This window comes from Rhinolophus hipposideros (assembly GCF_964194185.1).
Source record: "Rhinolophus hipposideros genome assembly, chromosome: 14".
NCBI classification, from domain to species: Eukaryota; Metazoa; Chordata; class Mammalia; order Chiroptera; family Rhinolophidae; genus Rhinolophus; species Rhinolophus hipposideros.
The window spans coordinates 20,368,886-20,388,834 of record NC_138060.1 but is presented as its reverse complement, the minus strand read 5'-3'; the positions used below and the strand labels follow the sequence as shown (position 1 = coordinate 20,388,834).

The following is a 19,949-nucleotide window of genomic DNA, read 5'->3' as shown; positions in this document are numbered from 1 at the left end:
CTATTTTCTATATTTCACAGAAGGAAAAATAAAGATTTGGAAAGGGTAAAAATTCTGCTCACAGCTAAAGAGTAAAAATGACTGATGGCCCTGGAATGGATGTAGTGTCTCTGTGCCCTGACTTAGGGTTCCTACCAGGCAGGCTCTCAAAAGACAGAGAAAAGATACAAGTTTAGAAAGCATCATTTGGGCCAGCCCAGTGGCTAGGGTGGTTAAAGCTCCGTGCTCCTAACTCCGAAGGGTGCTGGTTTGATTCCCATATGGGCCAGTGGGCTCTCAACCACAAGGTTGCTGGTTTGGTGGGCTCCGCCCCCTGCAACTAAGATTGAACATGGCACCTTGAGCTGAGCTGCCTCCTGATGGCCCAGTTGGTTGGAGCTCCGGCTCTCAACCACAAGGTTGCCAGTTCGATTCCTCGACTCCCGCAAAAGGATGGTGGGCAGCGCCCCCTGCAACTAGCAATGGCCACTGAACCTGGAGCTGAGCTGCGCCCTCCACAACTAAGACTGAAAAGACAACAACTTGACTTGGAAAAAAGGCCTGGAAGTACACACTGTTCCCCAATAAAGTCCTGTTCCCCTTCCCCAATAAAATCTTAAAAAAAAAAGCATCATTTAATAAAGCATAAATTTATAAGAGGGGGGCGGCCGGATGGCTCAGTTGGTTAGAATGCGAGCTCTAAACAATAGGATTGACGGTTCGATTCTCATATGGGCCAGTGAGCAGCGCCCTCAACAACTAGATTGAAGATAACGAGCTGCCACCGAGCCTCCAGAGGGGTGGCCAGATGGCTCAGTTGGTTAGAGCGTGAGCTCTCAACAACACGGTTGCCGGTTCAATTCCCGCATGGGATGGTGGGCTGCGCCCCCTGCAACTAAAGACTGAAAATGGCAACTGGACTTGGAGCTGAGCTGCGCCCTCCACAACTAGATTGAAGGACAACTTGGAGCTGATGGGCCCTCGAGAAACACACTGTTCCCCAATATTCCCCAATAACATTAAAAAAAGAAGTGTTATGTGGAAAATATGTGGAAAAAGTAAAACAATTAGACTTATAAAAAAAATTTATAAAGGCCTGCTAGATTTTGACTAAAACTGCAATGAATGTATAGATCAATTTGAGAGAAATGACATTTTTATAATAATGAGTCTTTCAGCTATAACCACAATGGATCACTTCATTTTTCAGATCTTCTTTAATTTCTCTTAATAATTTTCTTACAGTTTACTTATTTTTGGGGTGTGTGTGTATGCAGTCTTATACATCTTTTTAAAGATTTATTCCTAGGTATTTAATGTAAATGGCATATTTTTAAAATTTAATTTTCTAATTGCTCATTGATGGTAAACAGAAATATAGGTGATCTTGATATTTTCATTTATTAATTCTAATAGTTTATCCTAATGTCTCTTGGGTTTTCTATGTACCGAATAACATCTGTGCAAAAATTAATTATTTTATTTTTCCTTTCTAATCTTTAAAAACCTTTTATTTTTCTTGCCTTACTAAGAATAGTTTTTCAGTTAATAGAGCATTAAAAAAAAATCTACTATGCAGAAAACAGAACCTGCAAATAAATTAGGAACTGGCATGTTTCGAGAGGCCAAATTCTTAAAAATTTTATCATCAAGATGCCTAAGGGTGGAGGCACTCTCTGCCAGGTGTGGCCATGTTTCCCAAAAGCAACTTCTCTGGGTCCATTTGATTACCATTTAAGTTACTAAAGAGAACTCTTAATAGAACTGAACAAAGAGTATATGTATAATAACAATTAGGAAAACAGGACAATCTCCTAAGTGAAATAGGCCCACCAGAGTTTTATCACAGAAGATGAAAAAAATTATACCTTCCCTAATTACCTTTAAAACTTGTTTCAGAGAAACAAAAATGAGATTTACATTCAGCAGTATGTATAGTTAATACAACAAAATTATAAATCCTCTAAAGCTTAAATTTAAACACTTTAAATTATTATTCTCTACAGAAACTAATTTAAAAAAAGATCTGCCTCCTTGCATTTAAAAGTCAATATAAAATGTACCAAACTCCTTTTTCTTCCCTGAGGGGTGGGTACTAAAATCCACAACCTGGGGTAAAATCCCATTTTGTGACCACTAGCTACATTTTCTTTTGGGGCTTAATCTCAAGATGAAGTAACCCTACATCTCTTCTATGCCGTTGTCCTGCCTAATATTATGACACCTCTTTTCACTCTCGAAAATATCCTACTTGGCTGTAAATCAACTGATAATCCAAATGCCAGTACAAAAGTAGAAGTGAGAAGACCTAGGTTTTTAGTTCTGGCCTAGTTTTTGGAGAGTAACTTCACCTTTCTGAGAATATCAGCATTTTCCTACTGGGTCATGGTGAGAAATAAATAAGATCCTGGATATAAAACTAGTTTATAAACTATAGAATGCAACTCATTCTAATAGGCATCTATAAAAACAAGTGATGACAGTGAGAACTGTGGAGTAAGGAGACCCAAGGGCCATTCTTTAAAAAAACGCTGAGAAAAGCTAGAAAAACTGTCAGAATCAACATTAGCGAAACTCTGGAAAACAGCCAAAGGTTTATAATAATCAAGTGAATGCTTGATCAAGGGAAAAAGTGACTGAAATCCATCAGGAGAGCTTTGTGGCATTTTAACTTACCCTTCCCTCATCCCCCCACTTTCTGGCTCAGTGGCAGTCTTGAAGATGGCAGTTTGTGTTCCTGGTGTGAGTTTCTGGTGCTGGAGGGAGCAGAGCAGTCCTTGTTCTCAAAGAATTGTTGTCTGTTTTGACCTGTTGGGTAGCTTCATGAAGAACTAACACAAGGTGCTTGCCTTCATTTCACCTGACTTGGAATTCTCTCTTTTTGGAATTCCAAAAGGCTGAAAAGTGGCTTTTGTACTTTTGCTGAAAACATTTAAAGGCAAATGACCCAGTTGCTGTCAGCTGGGGCAAAGGATATCAGTTGGGGCAAACACCAGACATGCTGAAAAGCCTTGGAGAAAAAGCTGGGGAGTGAGTTTTGAAAAATTTCCACATATTTCTGGGAATCTAGAAAGCCATGCACATGCCATGGTCAGGGTGTATGCTCAGAAAGACCTGAGTAGGCCCTAAGCTCTCACCTTTGGCTGACTGTCAAGCCCTGTGGAAGCAGGAAGTGAAGGGAAAGGCAGAGTTGTAAATTTCCAGGCTGAGGGCTGAAGGTGTGCTCCAATACAGACACAGCATCCAGTTGCAAAAACTGAGAATTTTTTGTTTGATCCAAGCATTTAAGGAAATCTCTGTTAAGTCACTAGCTGACCACTAAGGTAGCAGAACAGAGACTTCAGTGAACATATATAACAAAGGACATGGTCTTTAAAAAATAGTTTAGAAAGTCACTAAACAAGCAACTACAACCCACAATAAGCAGTGACAAGAAAGCCTGAGGAGGGGGTAGAATCTAATTTCCAGAATTATCACATTATAATATTAAAAATAGCCAGTTTTCAACAAAAAATTAAGAGGCATGCAAAAAAACCAAAAAACCAAAAACAAAAAACCACAAGGTATAATCCATTCACAGGATAAAAAGAAATGAACAGATACCGTCCCCAAGGAAGCCCAGACATTGGACTTAACAAAGACTTTAAATTAACTATCTTAGATGTGCTCAAAAAGCCAAAGGAAATCATGGATAAAGAAGTAAAGGGAACCAGAATGATGTCTCACCAAACAGACACTAGTAATAAAGAGACAGAAATTGTAGACACTAAATAGAGATTCTGGAGCTGAAAAGTACAATAACTGAAATGAAAAATTCATTACAGGGGTTCAATAGATTTGAATAAGCAGAAGAATCCATGAACTTGAAGACAGGGGGTCAATTGAAATTATCAGTCTGAATAACAGTTAAAAAAAAAAAAGAAAAATGAACAGTGTCTAAAAGACCTGTGACACACCATTAAGCATACCAACATAGGCGTACTTTGATGAAAGATGTGAAAGAAAAAAACTGTCAATGGACAATTCTATATCCAGTAATATACTTCAAAAATGAAGGAGGAATCGAGACATTTCCAGATAAACAAAAGATGAGGGAGTTTGTTGTTAGTATACTTGCTCTACAAGAAATGCTAAAGGGAGTCCTTCAGGCTGAAATGAAAGGATATTAGACAATAACTTGAAGCCACACCCAAAAAATAAACACTACTAAAGATAACTACTTAGGTAAATACATAAAAGCCAATACTATATTTTTGGTTTGTAACTTCTCCTTTTTCTCCTATATGACTTTAAAGACAAATGCACAAAGCAATAATTAGAAATCTATGTAAATGGGCGCACAGAACATAAAGATGTGATTTCTCACAATAACACAAAGGCGGAGAGATGGAGCTGCACAGCAGTGTCTATATACTATTGAAGCTAAGTTAGTATTAATTCAAACTAGATTGTTATAAATTTAAGATGTAATTTCCAGGGTAACCGCTAATAACTGAAAAATAACAAACGATATTGTTGCCCTAACCAAAGACTTCAGTCTCACCTTTGTTCTGCATCCTCTGAGTGTCCAGGCTGGGTTTATACTAGGAAGTAAGATTCTAGGGCACTGCTTTAGTCTGGATCACAAGTTAAAAGGAAGATATTCTACGTTGCAGAAACTCAAGAAATATTTACTAACTTCATTAGTCTTTGCATTAGTCTTTGCTTCTTCCCGGGGTGGGAAGAAGAAAATGTGTTGAACTACCAGGCCATTCAGACATTTTTACCACATCCAATTCTGAAAAAAATTCACAGCACTAAAAACAATCTAAACATTGAAGAGATCAAAGTCTAAGTGTAAAATATTTTTTAATCTGCAAATTTCCTTTTAGTGAGAAGCATGGCGGCTGCTGCTTCTTTATAACCATGTGTAATCAATATAAAGCTTGTGGCCAGCAACCTTTTGGAAAACCGTTCCAAAAGATGTAAAGAGTAGCTGGTGTAAGTAAGCTGCAGAATTAACTCAGGGCTAGAAGAAACACAATAGATGAAAATGATGACAGTATATGATGCAAATAACTATATCTGAAGAGCAGAATGTCATTATAAACACTCAGTATGATGATGGAACAGAAACTAAAACATGTGTCCTTCACACTTCTGGAATGGGGATGATAACATTACTTAGGGTTGAGTCCAACAGAGACTATAAAAGTCTTTTAACTGCTCTCCCTGCTTCCTATCTTATTCTTACAATATATTCTCCAAACTGCAGCCACAATGATTTCTCTAATGCATATGTCGTCGGATCACAGAGCCTCTCGGCTCAGAACCCTTGCAGGATCTCCTATCCACTCCAAACTCAATCTCTGCACTGTCTACAAAACTTATCATGATTTAGTGCCTAGCCACCTCAGAAGGATGATTCCCTATCACATAACCCTGCCCTGCTCCAGCCACCCAGCTTGCTTATTGTGTCTCAGACCTGCTGGGACACTCTGCCTTCAGGTCCTTGCATTTGGTGTTTACTGTGCCTAAAAGGAATTAAGATCTTAGATACTCGAGTAAGTTTCTTTTTACTTCTTTTAGGGCTCTATTCACGTCACCTATCAGAGATACTCTTGCTGACGACCATACCTAAAACAGGACCTCCTCTCAACATAAATCTCTATTCTCTTCCTCTGTTTATTCTCATTCATATCCCCAATTACTACCTGATGTTCTATAGATTTAATTTTAATTTACTGACTCCCAACCTCTGCCCCATCGTAAGTCTCTAAAAGAGAAGAAACTTTGGTTTGTTTATTGTTGTATACCTAGTACCTAAAACAATGACTAGCACAAAAGTATTCAATCAATTGTTATAAAATGAATGTGATTAAATGAAATGGCGTAAGTACCTACCCAGAATACATGTCATGGGGCAGGTTTCTTCCAGATTACTCAGAAACACTTCTTTTTTGTAGAACATTTTTGTGGGCTCATGTTCTGTCTCTTCTGGGTGAATGAAGATAGGGCCATAAAAATATGCAGCTCCATCCCGGACCCATACCTTTTCAATTCTTGGTGGGGGGGGGGAGAGAAATTCCATTAAAATAAAATTCTGATGAGTTGCATTTCTGAAGAATTAATCTAACAAAAATTCCATTAAACAAAATATTAATGATATGTAGTGGAGTTTCATTGGCTGATTTGATAATTTCCTTGACATTTTTCCCCCTTGAAGCACATGAAAAAGAGAAATGAACATTTGGCTATTCATCTGCAGGAAAACATATTTTAACATAACACACTTTACACTATACACTATACACTTTACTTATTCATGATGTTTATTGTTTGTCTTCCCATTAGAACAAAGACCCATGGACTAAGGATATTTGTCTGTTTTATTCACTAATGTTCCTAATTACTTGGCAAACAGTAGGTGTGCAATAAATGATTAGTGAATGATGAACAAATATGATGAGGAAACTGAAGCTCAGAGAGGTCAATCATTTGCCTGAGGACATGAAACTAGCAGGGCTGGGACTTAAACCAAGATGTCTTGGAACCAACCACTGTTCTTAAGCACTGTCCTCTACTGCCCAGCCCTGTACCTGACTCCTTTACTGCTGTTTTACACCATTCAATCATACTTTCATCCATTTATTTGCTCATCAAATATCTAAGCCCTTACTATGTTTTGTGCACTATGTTTGGAAAAGGGGATACAAAGGTGAGCAAAAAGAGTAGGTCCCTACTTTTAGGGCATTCATTGTCCAGAATAGAAACCTGACAATAATACAATGTGGTGTGTGCTCCAAGGATAAAGAAATACATGGTGATCTGAGTATGTACAACAGGAAGACCTCACTCAGTCTAGAGGGGACAGGAGAGGCTTCCTTAAAAATGTGTTATTTCAAATTTAAGCTAAAGCAGTTCACCATATGAACCAGGCAGGGAGATTCCTAGGTTGAGAGTTCAGTAAATGGTAGAAGAAGAAAAAAAGTCAATGGGAGGAATTTAAAGAGGGAAGCATGGCTAGAGGCAAAAGCAGGGTAAGTGTGGTGTGAGAGAAAGCTGGAGAAGTTAACCTGGGGAGAGACTTTTGTCTTCATCCTAAAGAGTGACAAATTTTTTTCTGGCTCCACATCTCTCAAATCCAATCTCATCCCTCCTAATTCAGTAACACTCACCTGCCCACACGAGGACGCACCAGGCCATGGGACTTGATGAAGACACAGTCGCCAACTTTCAGCCACATGTCATTGTAACGGAGTTGCTCAAAGTAGTGGCAACCTGGTTCACCGTTCGACATTTCCACAGGGACGTCTTCTTTCTCCTGTGATAAAGGAAACTAGTTGAAGCTAGGCAGCTGACAATCAAAAGGTAGACAGAGAAGGTACGAAAGGAAAACAGACTTTCCTTCATATTAACTTAAAAGAAAAAATAACCATAAATAAATGTTTTGATGGAGACAAGAAACTAAAAGATGAGGTTACTAAAATCAAACTAAGTCTTATCAAATATTTTATCTACTTAAAATTTCTAGTTAATTTTCATAAAATGTTATTTCAAGGCGCTTTTATCCTACTCTCCCTTCTTCCTCTACTTCCATAGCCTTTAGCAAAAAAACCACAACAAACAAACACACAAACAAAAAAAACCACACTGGAAAGGAGTTATCAGCATTCAGAGCAGGCTCATTCATACATTATAAAGGAGCAAATTCTACAAAAACTTCCTCTTTACCACATTTGCTAAGCTCTTAATTTCTTAACATTAACAAAAGATTTAAAAATTTTATCGTATTTATTCCAACATAGAAAGGAATAACATAACCTCTGTGACCTAAGTCACATACTCTGCTTTTGAATAAATTACAGGGTCTGTCACCTACTGGCTGCTGTACATTGGGCAAATTACTTTACCTCTCCTGACTTAGTTTCCTCATTTGTAAAATAGTGTTCCTATCAGATGGATGGGGTTGTTAAGGAAGCTTAAATTACATAATCCATGTTAAGTACATAAAACAATGCCTGATTCATGAAAAGTGATTAACTAACATTATTGTTGTTTTATAGTCTTGACAAGAAAAAGAAACTTCTGACTGATGAAAATAAGAAGCATAATTTACTAGGAACCTAGCAGATAATGGACATACTGCTAGATGTTTTAAATTATCAACTCCAAAACGTGTAAAAGGAAACTCCAGAACCCCAAAATATGCTACTGCATCTCACTGTCTCTCTGAGAATATCTGAAACTTCAAACTTAAAAAAAATAATCTCTTTAGGGGTGGCCCAGTGGCTTAGGTGGTTGGATTGCTGTTTTCCTAACGCTGAGGTCGCCGGTTTGATTCCCACATGGGCCAGTGAGCTGTAACCTCTACAGCTAAAATTGTGAACAACAGCTAGACCTGCAGCTGGGCTGCTGTGAGCAGCTGGAGGACATGGTGAGCAGCTGAGAACAGCGTGAGCTGCCATGTGCTGCCGTGAGAGGCGGACGGAGAGCCGGCGACCTACTGCCTCAGCCAGGGGGGAGTACAAGGCTCATAATACCAGCCTGGGCCAGGGAGCTGTGTCCTACACAACTAGACTGAGAAACAACAGCTTGAACTGGAGTGTGTGGGGGGGAGGGAGAGAAGGAAGAGGAGAAAAAAATCTCTTTTAGAATGTCCAAATAATCTAATGTTTTGATCTTAATGACTTGAAATGTGATATTAAAATGGGCTTTGGGGAAAATTCTTAAGATTAAGAGGGGTTCCACATATATGCTATGTAAAACACACTTTAAGGAATGGAAGCTATAAAGTAACCCCTGAAATTAAGAGTACCTTTTTCTGGTCAATTAATCTATGACAAAGGAGGCAAGAATATAAAATGGGGGAATAGACAGTTTCTTCAATAAATGGTGTTGGAAAAATTGGACAGCTACATGCAAAAAAATTAAACCGGGCCTCTTTCTTACACCATATACAAAAATACACCGACAGTGGATTAAAGACCTAAGTGTAAGACCTGAAACCATAAAACTTTTAGAAGAAAACATAGGCAGTAAACTCTTTGGTATTGCTCTTAGCAATATTTTTTTTTGGTATGTCTTCTTGGGTAACAAAAGCAAAATTAAATAAAACAAAAAGGAAACTTGCTGAATGGGAAAAGTTATTTGCAAGTGATATATCCAATAAGTGGTTAATATCCAAAATACTTAAAGAACTCATACAACTCAACATCAGAAAAACAAACAATCTGATTGAAAAATGGGCAGAGGACCTGAATAGATATTTCTCCAAAGAGGACATACACATGGCCAACGGACATAACAAAAAGACACTAATCATCAGAGAAATACAAATTAAAACCACAATAAGATATCACCTCACTCCTGTCAGAATGGCCATCATTAATAAATCAACAAACAACAAGTGCTGGAGAGGATGTGGAGAAAAGGGAAGTCTTGTGCACTGTTGGTGGGATTGCAAATTGGTGCAGCGACTACGGAAAACAGTATGGAGGTTCCTCAAAAAATTAAAAATAGCAATTTCACTTCTGTGTATTTTGCTGAAGAAAACAAAACACTAATTTGAAAAGATACTGTACCCGTGTTCACTGCAGCATTATTTACAATAGCCAAGATATGGAAGCAACATAAGTATCCATCAATGGATCAATAAAGAAGATGTGGTATGTGTACACACACACACACACACACACACACACACTCACACACACTCAGCCATAAAAAAAGAACGAAATATTGTCACTTGCAACATGGACAGACCTAGAGAGAATCATGCCAAGTGAAATAAACGAGGCAGACAAAAACAAACATCATATGATTTCACTTATATGTGGAATCTGAAAAAACAGAGCAAACCAAACCAAACAAAACCAAAACAGAAACAGACTCACAGACACAGAGAATGAACTGATGGTTTCCAGAGGGGATGGGCAAAAAGGTGAAGGGGATTAAGAAGAACAAAGTTCCAGTTATAAAATAAGTCGTAACATACAACACAGAAAGTAAAGCCAGATAGTATAACTTTGTACAGTGACAGATGGTCACTAGACTTATCATGGTGATCACTTTGTGTCGAATCACTATGTTGTACACTTGAAAATAATATAATACTGTATGTGAACTATATTTTTTCTTTTTAAATACCTTTTTCTTTTAGGAATGGATTATGTTCTAAAGTTATTCTTTAAAAAAGTTCCTGGAATGACTTGTTTTGGCCAGGCAATATCAAAATAATGACACAAAAAATGTACTCATAGAGAAATAGGACACTGAGGACTTATGAATTCTAATAGAAATAACAAATCCAAGTTAATTTCTACATTGGCTTCCATCGATATTTCTTATTTTAAAATTAATACCTCCATAATTCTCACAAATATTGGCAAAATGTAAGAAATATGAGTATCATGTGTTAGCACACTAAAATGGATATTTTTTCCTAAGTCACTAAGAATTCAATATTTTCCAGTTTTTACATTAATAGTTTAAAAACGTTGTCTTTATTATAAAAAAAAACAAGTATATTTGTTGGAAATAATTCAAACATTAGAGCATGTAAAACTTAAAAAACAAGTCTTCTGTGATCCAACCTGAGATAATTACCCAGTTTAGTATATAGTTTTTGCAGGTTTTCACATTCATATATACAAATATACATTTTTAAAAAATGATGGAAACACCCCATTCTGCAACCTGTTAATTTTTAACATCTTTTTCCCACATAACTTGTAAAATTTTTCAGTGTTTCTATAATAGATCTACTTTATTCCTTTCATTGGCTGCACAGCTTGCATTACATGTCTGCATGACTACTTAATTCCTACTCATGGGCATTTGGCTCTGCCTCGGGTTTTTGTTTTTACAAACAACACTACTGTCACCGCTTGTAGACAATCCTTTGGTGTACCTATTTGAGTACTATGTGGGAGCACATTTCTTGTCATTAAACTACAATGTCAAAGGAAATGTCATTAGTGGGAGATGAGTGTATTGTCCCACACCAGGCTGCACGTATTATCGGTCTTTAGAACGCTTACTAATCTGTTGGGCACTTTTAAAACTATGAACACATTTTCTTATGTCTTTTGGCTGCCTTCCTTCTATAAATGATCTATTGGGTTCTTTACCAATTTTTCTAGGGTTACACTTTTCCTAGACTTCAAAGAGCTCTTTGTACATTAGAAATAGTGGTCCTTAGACTTTTAGTAAACTAATTGATATTTTCAAATGCAAATTGATAAAAATGATTTAAAAATCATTTTTTTTCTTTTATGGCTAATGGGTTTTATACCACACATAGAAAGGACCCATTCCAAGCCTATAAATCAATAAAATATTATAAGTAAATATACTAATGTAATTAAGCTAGAAACTACTATTCTGTTTCTTTTTTAGCAACTAGTACCTTTTTTTTAATGTTTATATTAGGTTGGTGCAAAACTGCGGTTTAAAAGGTTAAAAATAATTGCAAAGACTGCAAGTACTTTTGCCACTTTTGTCAAAATGTTTCCATTTTCATGAAATACCTTTTTCCATCCCTTTATTAGTAACCTAATATCGTACTTATTTTGAATATGAAGTGAGGGAAAGTACAGGTTTGTTTCTTCCCAACTAGTTACCAGTTTTTCCAGTATCATTTGATTCCACTCTCTCACATGGATTTAAAATACTACCTTGATATTCTGTGACTTAATTTTGAAAAGCTTATTCCTTTCACTGGCTAGTCCTGAGGTAATACCTCAATTTTTCAAAATGCATTTTTGTAAATGTAGTATCTGTCAGTGCAAAGCATTCTTTTCTTTCTTTTTTTGACAGGAATGTATGCTTTCATTGGTGACTCTGATTAAGTGTTAAAGATCTTGGTGGACAAAGTCCATACCTTTTTCTGGGGCAAAAGAATAGTATAAGATTATTACTCCTATACCAAAAAGCAGGGATTTTAGATCATCAAGGTAGGTATGATTCCAGATCCTCAACCCTCTAATTCAGACATTTGTATAGTTTCCTAAATGTGAAATTGAAGCACCCCTCCACATTAACCATTTCTAGGATGTATCACCAATAGAGAAAGTGAAATATCTTTCCTCTCTCTCTAAGAATTCTTGCTTGAAATTTCCATTTGACATGGATGGTTCTGCCATTCAATCTGCCATCTTCAGTTTCTAAGAAAACATAATACAGCGAGAACCTTTAATTAACTAGCTAATCAATTAAACTTTTATTAAGTAGGCCCCAGGGTGAATATGCCAAGTATGGTTCTTGACCTCACAGAATATACTTCTGTGTGGAAAGAAAGACAAAACACGTTAGTAAACAGTTTGTTAGTAAAGATACAGATAAACAAATTTTCATGTGGTGTCAATGTTACACAGAAAATTAAAAAGGGACTGAGAATGATAAATAAAGTAGCCACTAGCTACATGTGGTCACTAACCATTCGAAATGTGGTTAGTGTGACTGAAGAACTTAATTTTAAATTTTATTTAATCTTAATTAAACTTAATTTTTAAAAATACTTTTTTGAAGTTTTCAATTAGTTTTAAGTGTACAACATAGTACATTTATATAACTTGATTAGACATTTATATAACTTATGAAATGACCACCCCAATAAATCTAGTACCCATCTGACATTATACATAGTTATTACAATATTGGCTATATTCCTTAGGCTATACTTTACATCCCCATGACTATTTTGTAACTACCAACTTGTACTTCTTAATCCCTTCTCCCTTTTCACCTAGTCCCCAACCCCCTCCAATCCGGCAACCCTCAAAATATTCTGTGAGTTTGTTGTTTATTTTTTTTTTGTCCCTTGAAGTAGAGTTTGGGTTTCTTCAGATAAATACCTAGAAGTGGGATTATTGGGTCTTTGTCTCCTGCTGTAGCCTTTGTTTTAAAGTCTATTTTGTCTGGTATAAGTATTGCTACGCCAGCTTTTTGTTTGTTTCCATTTTCATGAAATACCTTTTCCCATCCCTTTACTTTCAGTCTTTCTTTTGATCTGAAGTGAGTCTCCTGTAGGCAGCATATGTACGGGTCTTGTGTTCTTGTCCATTCAGCCACCCTATGTCTTTTGAGGAGCATTTAATCAGTTTACATTTTAAGTACTCGATAAATATGTAGTTACTGTTATTATTACTTTAAAAAAAATTTTTTATTGGGGAATACTGGGGAACAGTGTGTTTTTCCAGGACCCATCAACTCCACATCAAGTCGTTTTCTTTTTTTTCTTTTCAAGTTGTTTTCAATCTGGTTGTGGGGGATGCAACTCAGCTCCAAGTCATGTCATTGTTTTCAATCTAGTTGTGGAGGGTGCAGCTCACTGGCCCATGTGGGAATCAAACCGGTGACCGTGGTGTTATGAACACCACGCTCTAAATACTGAGCCAACCAGCCATGCCGTTATTGTTATTTTATTAATCATATTTTTGATTTTTCCCCTTCTTCTTAAAGAAGTCCCTTAAACATTTCTTGTAATACTGGTTTGGTGGTGATGAACTCCTTTAGCTTTTTATTATGTGGGAAGCTCTTTAACTGTTTTTCCACTCTGAATGATAGCTTTGCTGGATAGAGTAATCTTGGTTGTTAGACCTTGCTTTTCTTCACTTGGATTATTTCCTGCCAAACTCTTCTGGCCTGCAAAGTTTCTGTTGAGAAATTAGCTGACAATCTTATGGGAGCTCCCTTATAGGTAACTAATTGCTTTTCTCTTGTGGCTTTTAAGCTTCTTTGTCTTTAACCTTTGGCATTTTAATTATGATGTGTCCTGATGTAGGACTCTTTGGGTTCATCTTGTTTGGGACTGCATTTCTTGGGCTTGTATGTCTATTTCCTTCACCAGGTTGAGGAAGTTTTCTGTCATTATTTCTTCAAATAGGTTTCAGTTGCTTGCTTTCTCTCTTCTTCTGGTACCCATGAGGACTGGCCATGATTACAGTGAAGCAGCTATGCAGGGTCTGATTTACTTTATTGGGGGTCTGGTGCCTGCCCAATCATTTGAGTGTTTGTGCTTGGAGGCGGCTGGGTGTGCTTAGTCTGAAGCCAGCCACCAAACATGCTGGCCCCAGGATCTCCTGGAAGAGGCTCCACTGCAGGCCAATTTCAGCCACAGTCCATGCCCTGCTCTGGGTCACCTGGAATGAGCCACAAAGCAATCCACCAGTGGACACCATCCGCTCTGGCCTTGGAAATGCCTGGGAGAGGCTAAGCTGCGACCCAAGGCTGGCTGCCACTAGTGCCCAGCTTGAGGTTGCTCAGCAAGAAGTACAAGGAGCACCAAGGACAGATGCTGCTGGTTTATGAACCTTTGAGAGATTTTAGGAAAGTCCGCAGCATGAGTCCAAACAGGCCGTTTGTATGGAATAGCCACCGGAAGTGGCTTGGGTGGGCCCCAAAGTTGGGTGGGGTGGGGTTTCAGCAAATCACCAGGGCGGGATAATGGTGTCAGCCACGTAGATGGACACTCAGATATGGTGCCCCACTGCTTATGTACAGTGGGAGGGGGGCTCAACAAAGAAACAATGGTTTCTGCCAGCACTTCTGTCTGGGAGAAAGATGCCGCTCCAGCCCTCACCTTGCAGCCAGACAATTCATTTCCTCCCCGTATGTCCCTGGCGCCTTTTGAGCTGCTGCCCTAGTGCTGGAGTTCAGAGAGAGTGGGTCCGTCAGTAAGTGTGCGCACAGGCCCTTTAAAAGGAGAAAGATTTATGCGATCTGAAGAGAAACCAGAGTTGCACAGGCCCTTTAAAAGAAACACCTGGGTCTCCAGCTGCCCTGTCTCACTCAGCCACAATCTCCGATGCTTTTCACAGCCAGAAGTTGTGGGGACTTCTTTTTCCAGCACAGGAACCCTACACTGAGGAACCTGGTGTGGGGCTGTGACTCTTGGCTCCTCTTGGGAACCTCCACAGCTGCGATTCCCTCCTGATCTTTAACTGCCACACATGGGTGTGGGACCAGTCCGTTCTGTGTCTCTGTCGCTCCCACTAGTCTTGAGGTGGCTTCTTGTGTATATCCTTAGTTATCGAATTTCTGCTCAGCTACACTGCAGGCGGTTCTCAATGGTGGCTGCTCTGTAGTTTAGTTGTAATTTTGATGTGATTGTGAGAGGACGCAAACACAGTGTTTACTTACTCCGCCATTTCGAAAATATTCTTGATTATTCTTTTTCTCTTCTTTTTCTGGTGACTCTCACATACTTATTCTTTCATAAGAATGCCAGAATAATTTTGTCGAATTCCAAATACAATTTATTCAAGTCTTGTATATCCTTGCCTTGACTATTTTGCTTCCCACAGGTTCCATATACCCTTTTTTAAAAATTTTTATTTTTTTAATTTATCCATATACCTTTTTAAGGTCATTTCTTAATCTATTTTGTTGTTAATGTGAATTAGGTATTTTCTTCCATATAATTTTTCTAACAGCTACTAAAGCATATTTAATGTTTTCATTTTTACCTTCAAAAGTCTTAAGAATTATCATTGTTTATATAAGAAAGCTATTGTATATAGAGTTTGAAATTTCTACTTGTTAAATTCTGTTTTAAAAACTTTTCAGTTAATATCTCCCCCATTATCTGCAAAACAAATCTTGCCTCTTTATTGTCAATATTTTTATTACTTTTAATTGTCTAACTGCATTGGCTATGTTTAGAAAACTATAGATAATGTTTTAGCAAGCACCTCTGTCATATGAATGACTTGAAACGGAATTTCTTTTATGGCTTTAGCACAAAAATAATTTTTAAAAAATCATTTTGAGGAAATGTCTAACTTTTAAAAACTTAAGAACATTGAGGCAGTGTACTTTATCAAATAATTTCTCCTTTAATTTATTAATCTAATGAAATATATTAATGAGACTTCCTAATTTTGAACAATCCTTGCATTCTTAGAATAAACTACTTGGTCATGGTCTTTAATAATTAACTTGATTTCACTCATAAAAATACTTTTCTTCCCAGGTATTTTTTGCATCAATATTTATAAGTGAGACTGAATGAACTATAGTATTTGTTCTTATTTTGTCAAGCTTTGGAATCAAGATTATTCTAGCTCTATAAAACAAATTGGGAAGTTTCTCTGTTCTCCATGCAATGAAATAATTTCAAAAGCATTATAATTACAGGTCCCTTAAAGGGTTACAATAACCCACCCATGGAATTACCAGACCTGAGTACTCTGCAGGGTTAGCTCTTTGACATTTAAAAAAATTTCTCCATGTTGTTGTCCACTTATATATGTCTTCTACATTCCACTTCAGTAATCTGTACTATCCTAGAAAATTATTCATTTTATTCAGGCTTTCAAATTTATTAACAGAAATGTATATAAGCCTTTAAATTTCTTCCACATTTTGTATGTCTGAGCTTAATTCCCTTCTTTTTTCTTTATTAGGATAGTTGGGAGTTTATCTCATTGGAATTGTCAAATAATTAGCACTTGGATTTACTTTTAAATTCTACTGTTCTGTTTAGTTAGTATTAATTTCTGTCTTTCCTTTATAGTTCTCTGTTTGTGTTTGGCTAAGGTTTTATATTGTATTCTTTTCCTAATGCTGAATTTGAATACTTTATTAGTTTATTTTCTGGAATAGATATTTTGTAATATAAAATTCTTTTCTGTGTGGCTATTACCTACCTTTTCCAAGTTAAAACTGTCTTCAGTTCGACTGTCCTCTGAGTTGTCTGTGTTCTTCTCATCATCCCCTTTATCTGCATTTGCAAATACAGAGGCCACTCGGACCACAGGCAAGGGCACATCCCGAGGAACAAACCTAACTGAGCTGATGGGCATGGTCCACAGTTTAATTTTCTTAAAAGACTTGGTTTTGGCAGAATACCGTGATTCACAGACAAAAACATCCTCATCTCGAAAGTTTTCTGGGCATAATTTAAAGTATTCCTGGGGGATATAAGAATAAAATTAATCAGCTGAATTTTCTGAAAACCAGTCAACCAAAAACCCAAAAATACACACCAACCAAGCAAACAAAAGTTAAACTGTTAAGACTTTCTGACAGTTAATGACAAATGGTAAATGGCTAGAGATCTAGTAGTATTTTCTTGCTTCAGAATGATTTTATTAAATACATACTCTTTAGCTTATACAGTCTAACAACTGTCCCTTTGAAAACATATTAGTATTTCATACAGCTATAATGTTGCTTAAAGCTGTGGGCAGGGCTTATGTGCCTGTATCAGATGCACAAAATGTACACATTACCTAAAAACCACACTGACAATTTATAACGATATTTCAGAAAATGTAATCCTTAAAAATTAGTCTGGTAATATAAAAATATTTAAGTTGACTGCATACAGCTACATAGTGTAAGCAGCAAATGGTCTTTCAGCTTTATATTCAGCTTAATTGCTTCCTAAATCTTTGCATACAGCCATACAGACACAGCTTAAGTTTTTTCTTTTTCCCCCAAACAGTTTAAAACAGAGCTTGTCATTTTGTAAATATAAATTTTTAAATGTAAACTTTATTCCCATGGAATCATTTATAATTTGGGTACTAATGTGTTTCTTACCTTGACAAACATGACCACACATTTTCCTAGAATTTTACTAACAGGAACTTTATTGTAATAGTCACTCTTAAAAACTTCTTTTTCTAGAAATTTTCGTGTAGCCAGATGGAATGTTTCATTTGGTCGGTAAAACCAACAGCCATATAACCATTTTTCACCTCGAAAACAAAAAGAGAGAATTACATTAAACAGAAATCACATATTATTTGCAAAATAAGAAAATACTCCATCTATTCTGCGATGGCTTGAACCTACCAACATGCTTTTTTAGGCCACGGTTCCTTATTATCTTAAAAGAAATAATACCTTAAAATAATGAAGTGAAATAAGGCCTAAAAAAAAAATGCTACTTTCTCCCTTATACTAAAAGATGTATAATATACAAAATGAAGAAGGTGATGAGACCTACTCTGCTCTGCTAAGGTCAGGACACACCTAAAGCTATGCACATTAATAAAGATATAAATATACTGAAGGACATTTTTAGAACTCAGGTGATGAAGAAATACAAAATTATGTCACATGATGAATAACCGAAAAAATTGGATTGCCTGAATCATATTTCTGCCTGTTTTTGCCTTCAATAACTCCTACTCATTTTCCATGTCTCAAGTTAAAGGCAATTGTTCTAGGAAGCCTTTTTGAAATCAAATTCTAAGCCAAGGCACATGTCTCTCTATAGTTTTTTATTTGTGATTTTTGTTGGAGTGATTTTTGCCAGGGGCAAAACATGAGCCTTTGTTTTTCTGAATCTCTGCCATCCTACAGACTTTGGCTTATGTGTGTTTTTAGTAAGTATAGTTGAATAAATCTCAATTAGACTTCAAGAAGTTACATTTCTTTTGATTCAACTGTACCACTGCTCTAAAGTGCTAGATCCTGCATTTTTGAAATAGTGGATGCTTACTTATATTTACTTATACATTGTAGAACAACTATTGTTAGAAGATATAAAAATGTCTAAGTTACATTTTTTCTTTCCTGAGAACCAAGGAATAAAATCGTCACATCTCTCCAATCTTCCCTTTGATTTAAAATGAACTTACCAGCAGAATCTTCCCACAATCTTTCAATACAGACTATATGTGGTTGTAGGTTAGCCTCCGCAGGCTCTACATAGACGTAATCTCCAACATGATACATGCTATTCTTAAAGCTGCAGTCCTGGCTGTATGTGCGATGTAAGCCCGAGAGGCCTGCAGAACCTGAGGAATCTTCACTTTTTTCAGCCTCTTAGGTGAAAAAGACAAAAAGGTTCTCATTAAAGGGATGTTGAGATCTGATGTAGGATTCAAACAACATACTAATACATTTAATTCTTTTCTAGATATTCAAAGGCAGGATTAAGGACATTAGTCTTTACTCAAAATTGAGTATTCCCAATAGTCTTTACTCAAAATTGCCTTCCTGAATTATATCCAACTGCCATTAATTTAACTAATACATATATAAAGGATCTACAAAATAAAAATTATTATAATAACATATGCTCAGTGTAGTCACTCTGGATGATCCAGAAAGGTATAAAGAATAGGTCACTTGCAAATCATGTAATCCTAGAGATAATCTTGTATGTACTTCATCTCCATCTTAATGCCTCTGAAATTTTTTTCCCTAAAGGTTATTACATGGATATGACACAATGGATTCGTTGAATTGAGGAAATATGGAATATGTATATTACATAACATACAATAAACTATGTATGAATACATTTAATATATCATGAGCATTTCCTGAGATTAAATGTTTTCCAATGATACTTTTTTATTTTTTTGTTAAGTAAGACTTTTAAATGGCTCTAGTATAAGCCATCATTTGCAAATACCAGTTTTTTTGTTTTCTTGGGGTTTTGCTTTTTGTTTGAGAATAAAGCTCTGTCCACATCTTTGATTACTTACTTAGGATAATTTTCCATAAATGGAACAGCTGGAAGTAAGCATTTTAAATGTTTTCTTAAATGCATATCCAAAGTGACCCCTAAAAGTCTATACCAATTTAAGTCCCTCATTATTTGGCCACAAGGAGTCAGTTTCTCCATTCCTTCTCTAACACTGGTATACTAGATCATTATATTTTTGTTAAAGCTTTGCCAATTTTGATGGAATGTTATCCAGTAGTTGATTAATCAAATGAATCCCCATGACATGCGCAACAGATTCACAAAGTTCTTGAGAATTTTATGCTAGCACCAACACTGGCAGCTGGGCTTTGGGAATAGAGAGTACAAAATGAAAGAAGGCTTTTAAACCCTCAAAATTCTAGGAAAACAGGCTGATTAAACAACTCAGCTGCAAATACAAGCTACCTTTCAGGAAAAAGGATGATTCAGAGGGCAAAGTACTGAGTGAGCCACAAAGGCTATTTACAGGCCCTGAAGCCTAATGAAGATTGCTCGGCTGGATTTTGTAATTGCTGGGGATCAATGATTGTTTTTTTCT

At 36.6% G+C, this 19,949-nt stretch overlaps 1 protein-coding gene across 22 annotated transcripts in view; it reads right to left on the bottom strand.

Moving 5' to 3' along the window:
• The window catches only part of PBRM1 (polybromo 1), a 95,082-nt gene that overhangs the window by 20,673 nt on the left and 54,460 nt on the right, over positions 1-19,949 (bottom strand). For all 22 annotated transcript variants that reach the window (XM_081073364.1, XM_081073352.1, XM_081073365.1 and 19 more), the window contains 5 exons: positions 18,555-18,740; positions 17,509-17,666; positions 16,611-16,874; positions 7,137-7,282; positions 5,863-6,020 (listed from right to left, as the gene is read on the bottom strand). In XM_081073364.1, coding sequence (XP_080929490.1) covers positions 5,863-6,020; positions 7,137-7,282; positions 16,611-16,874; positions 17,509-17,666; positions 18,555-18,740 — 912 coding nt within the window. The remainder of the gene's footprint in view (positions 1-5,862; positions 6,021-7,136; positions 7,283-16,610; positions 16,875-17,508; positions 17,667-18,554; positions 18,741-19,949) is intronic.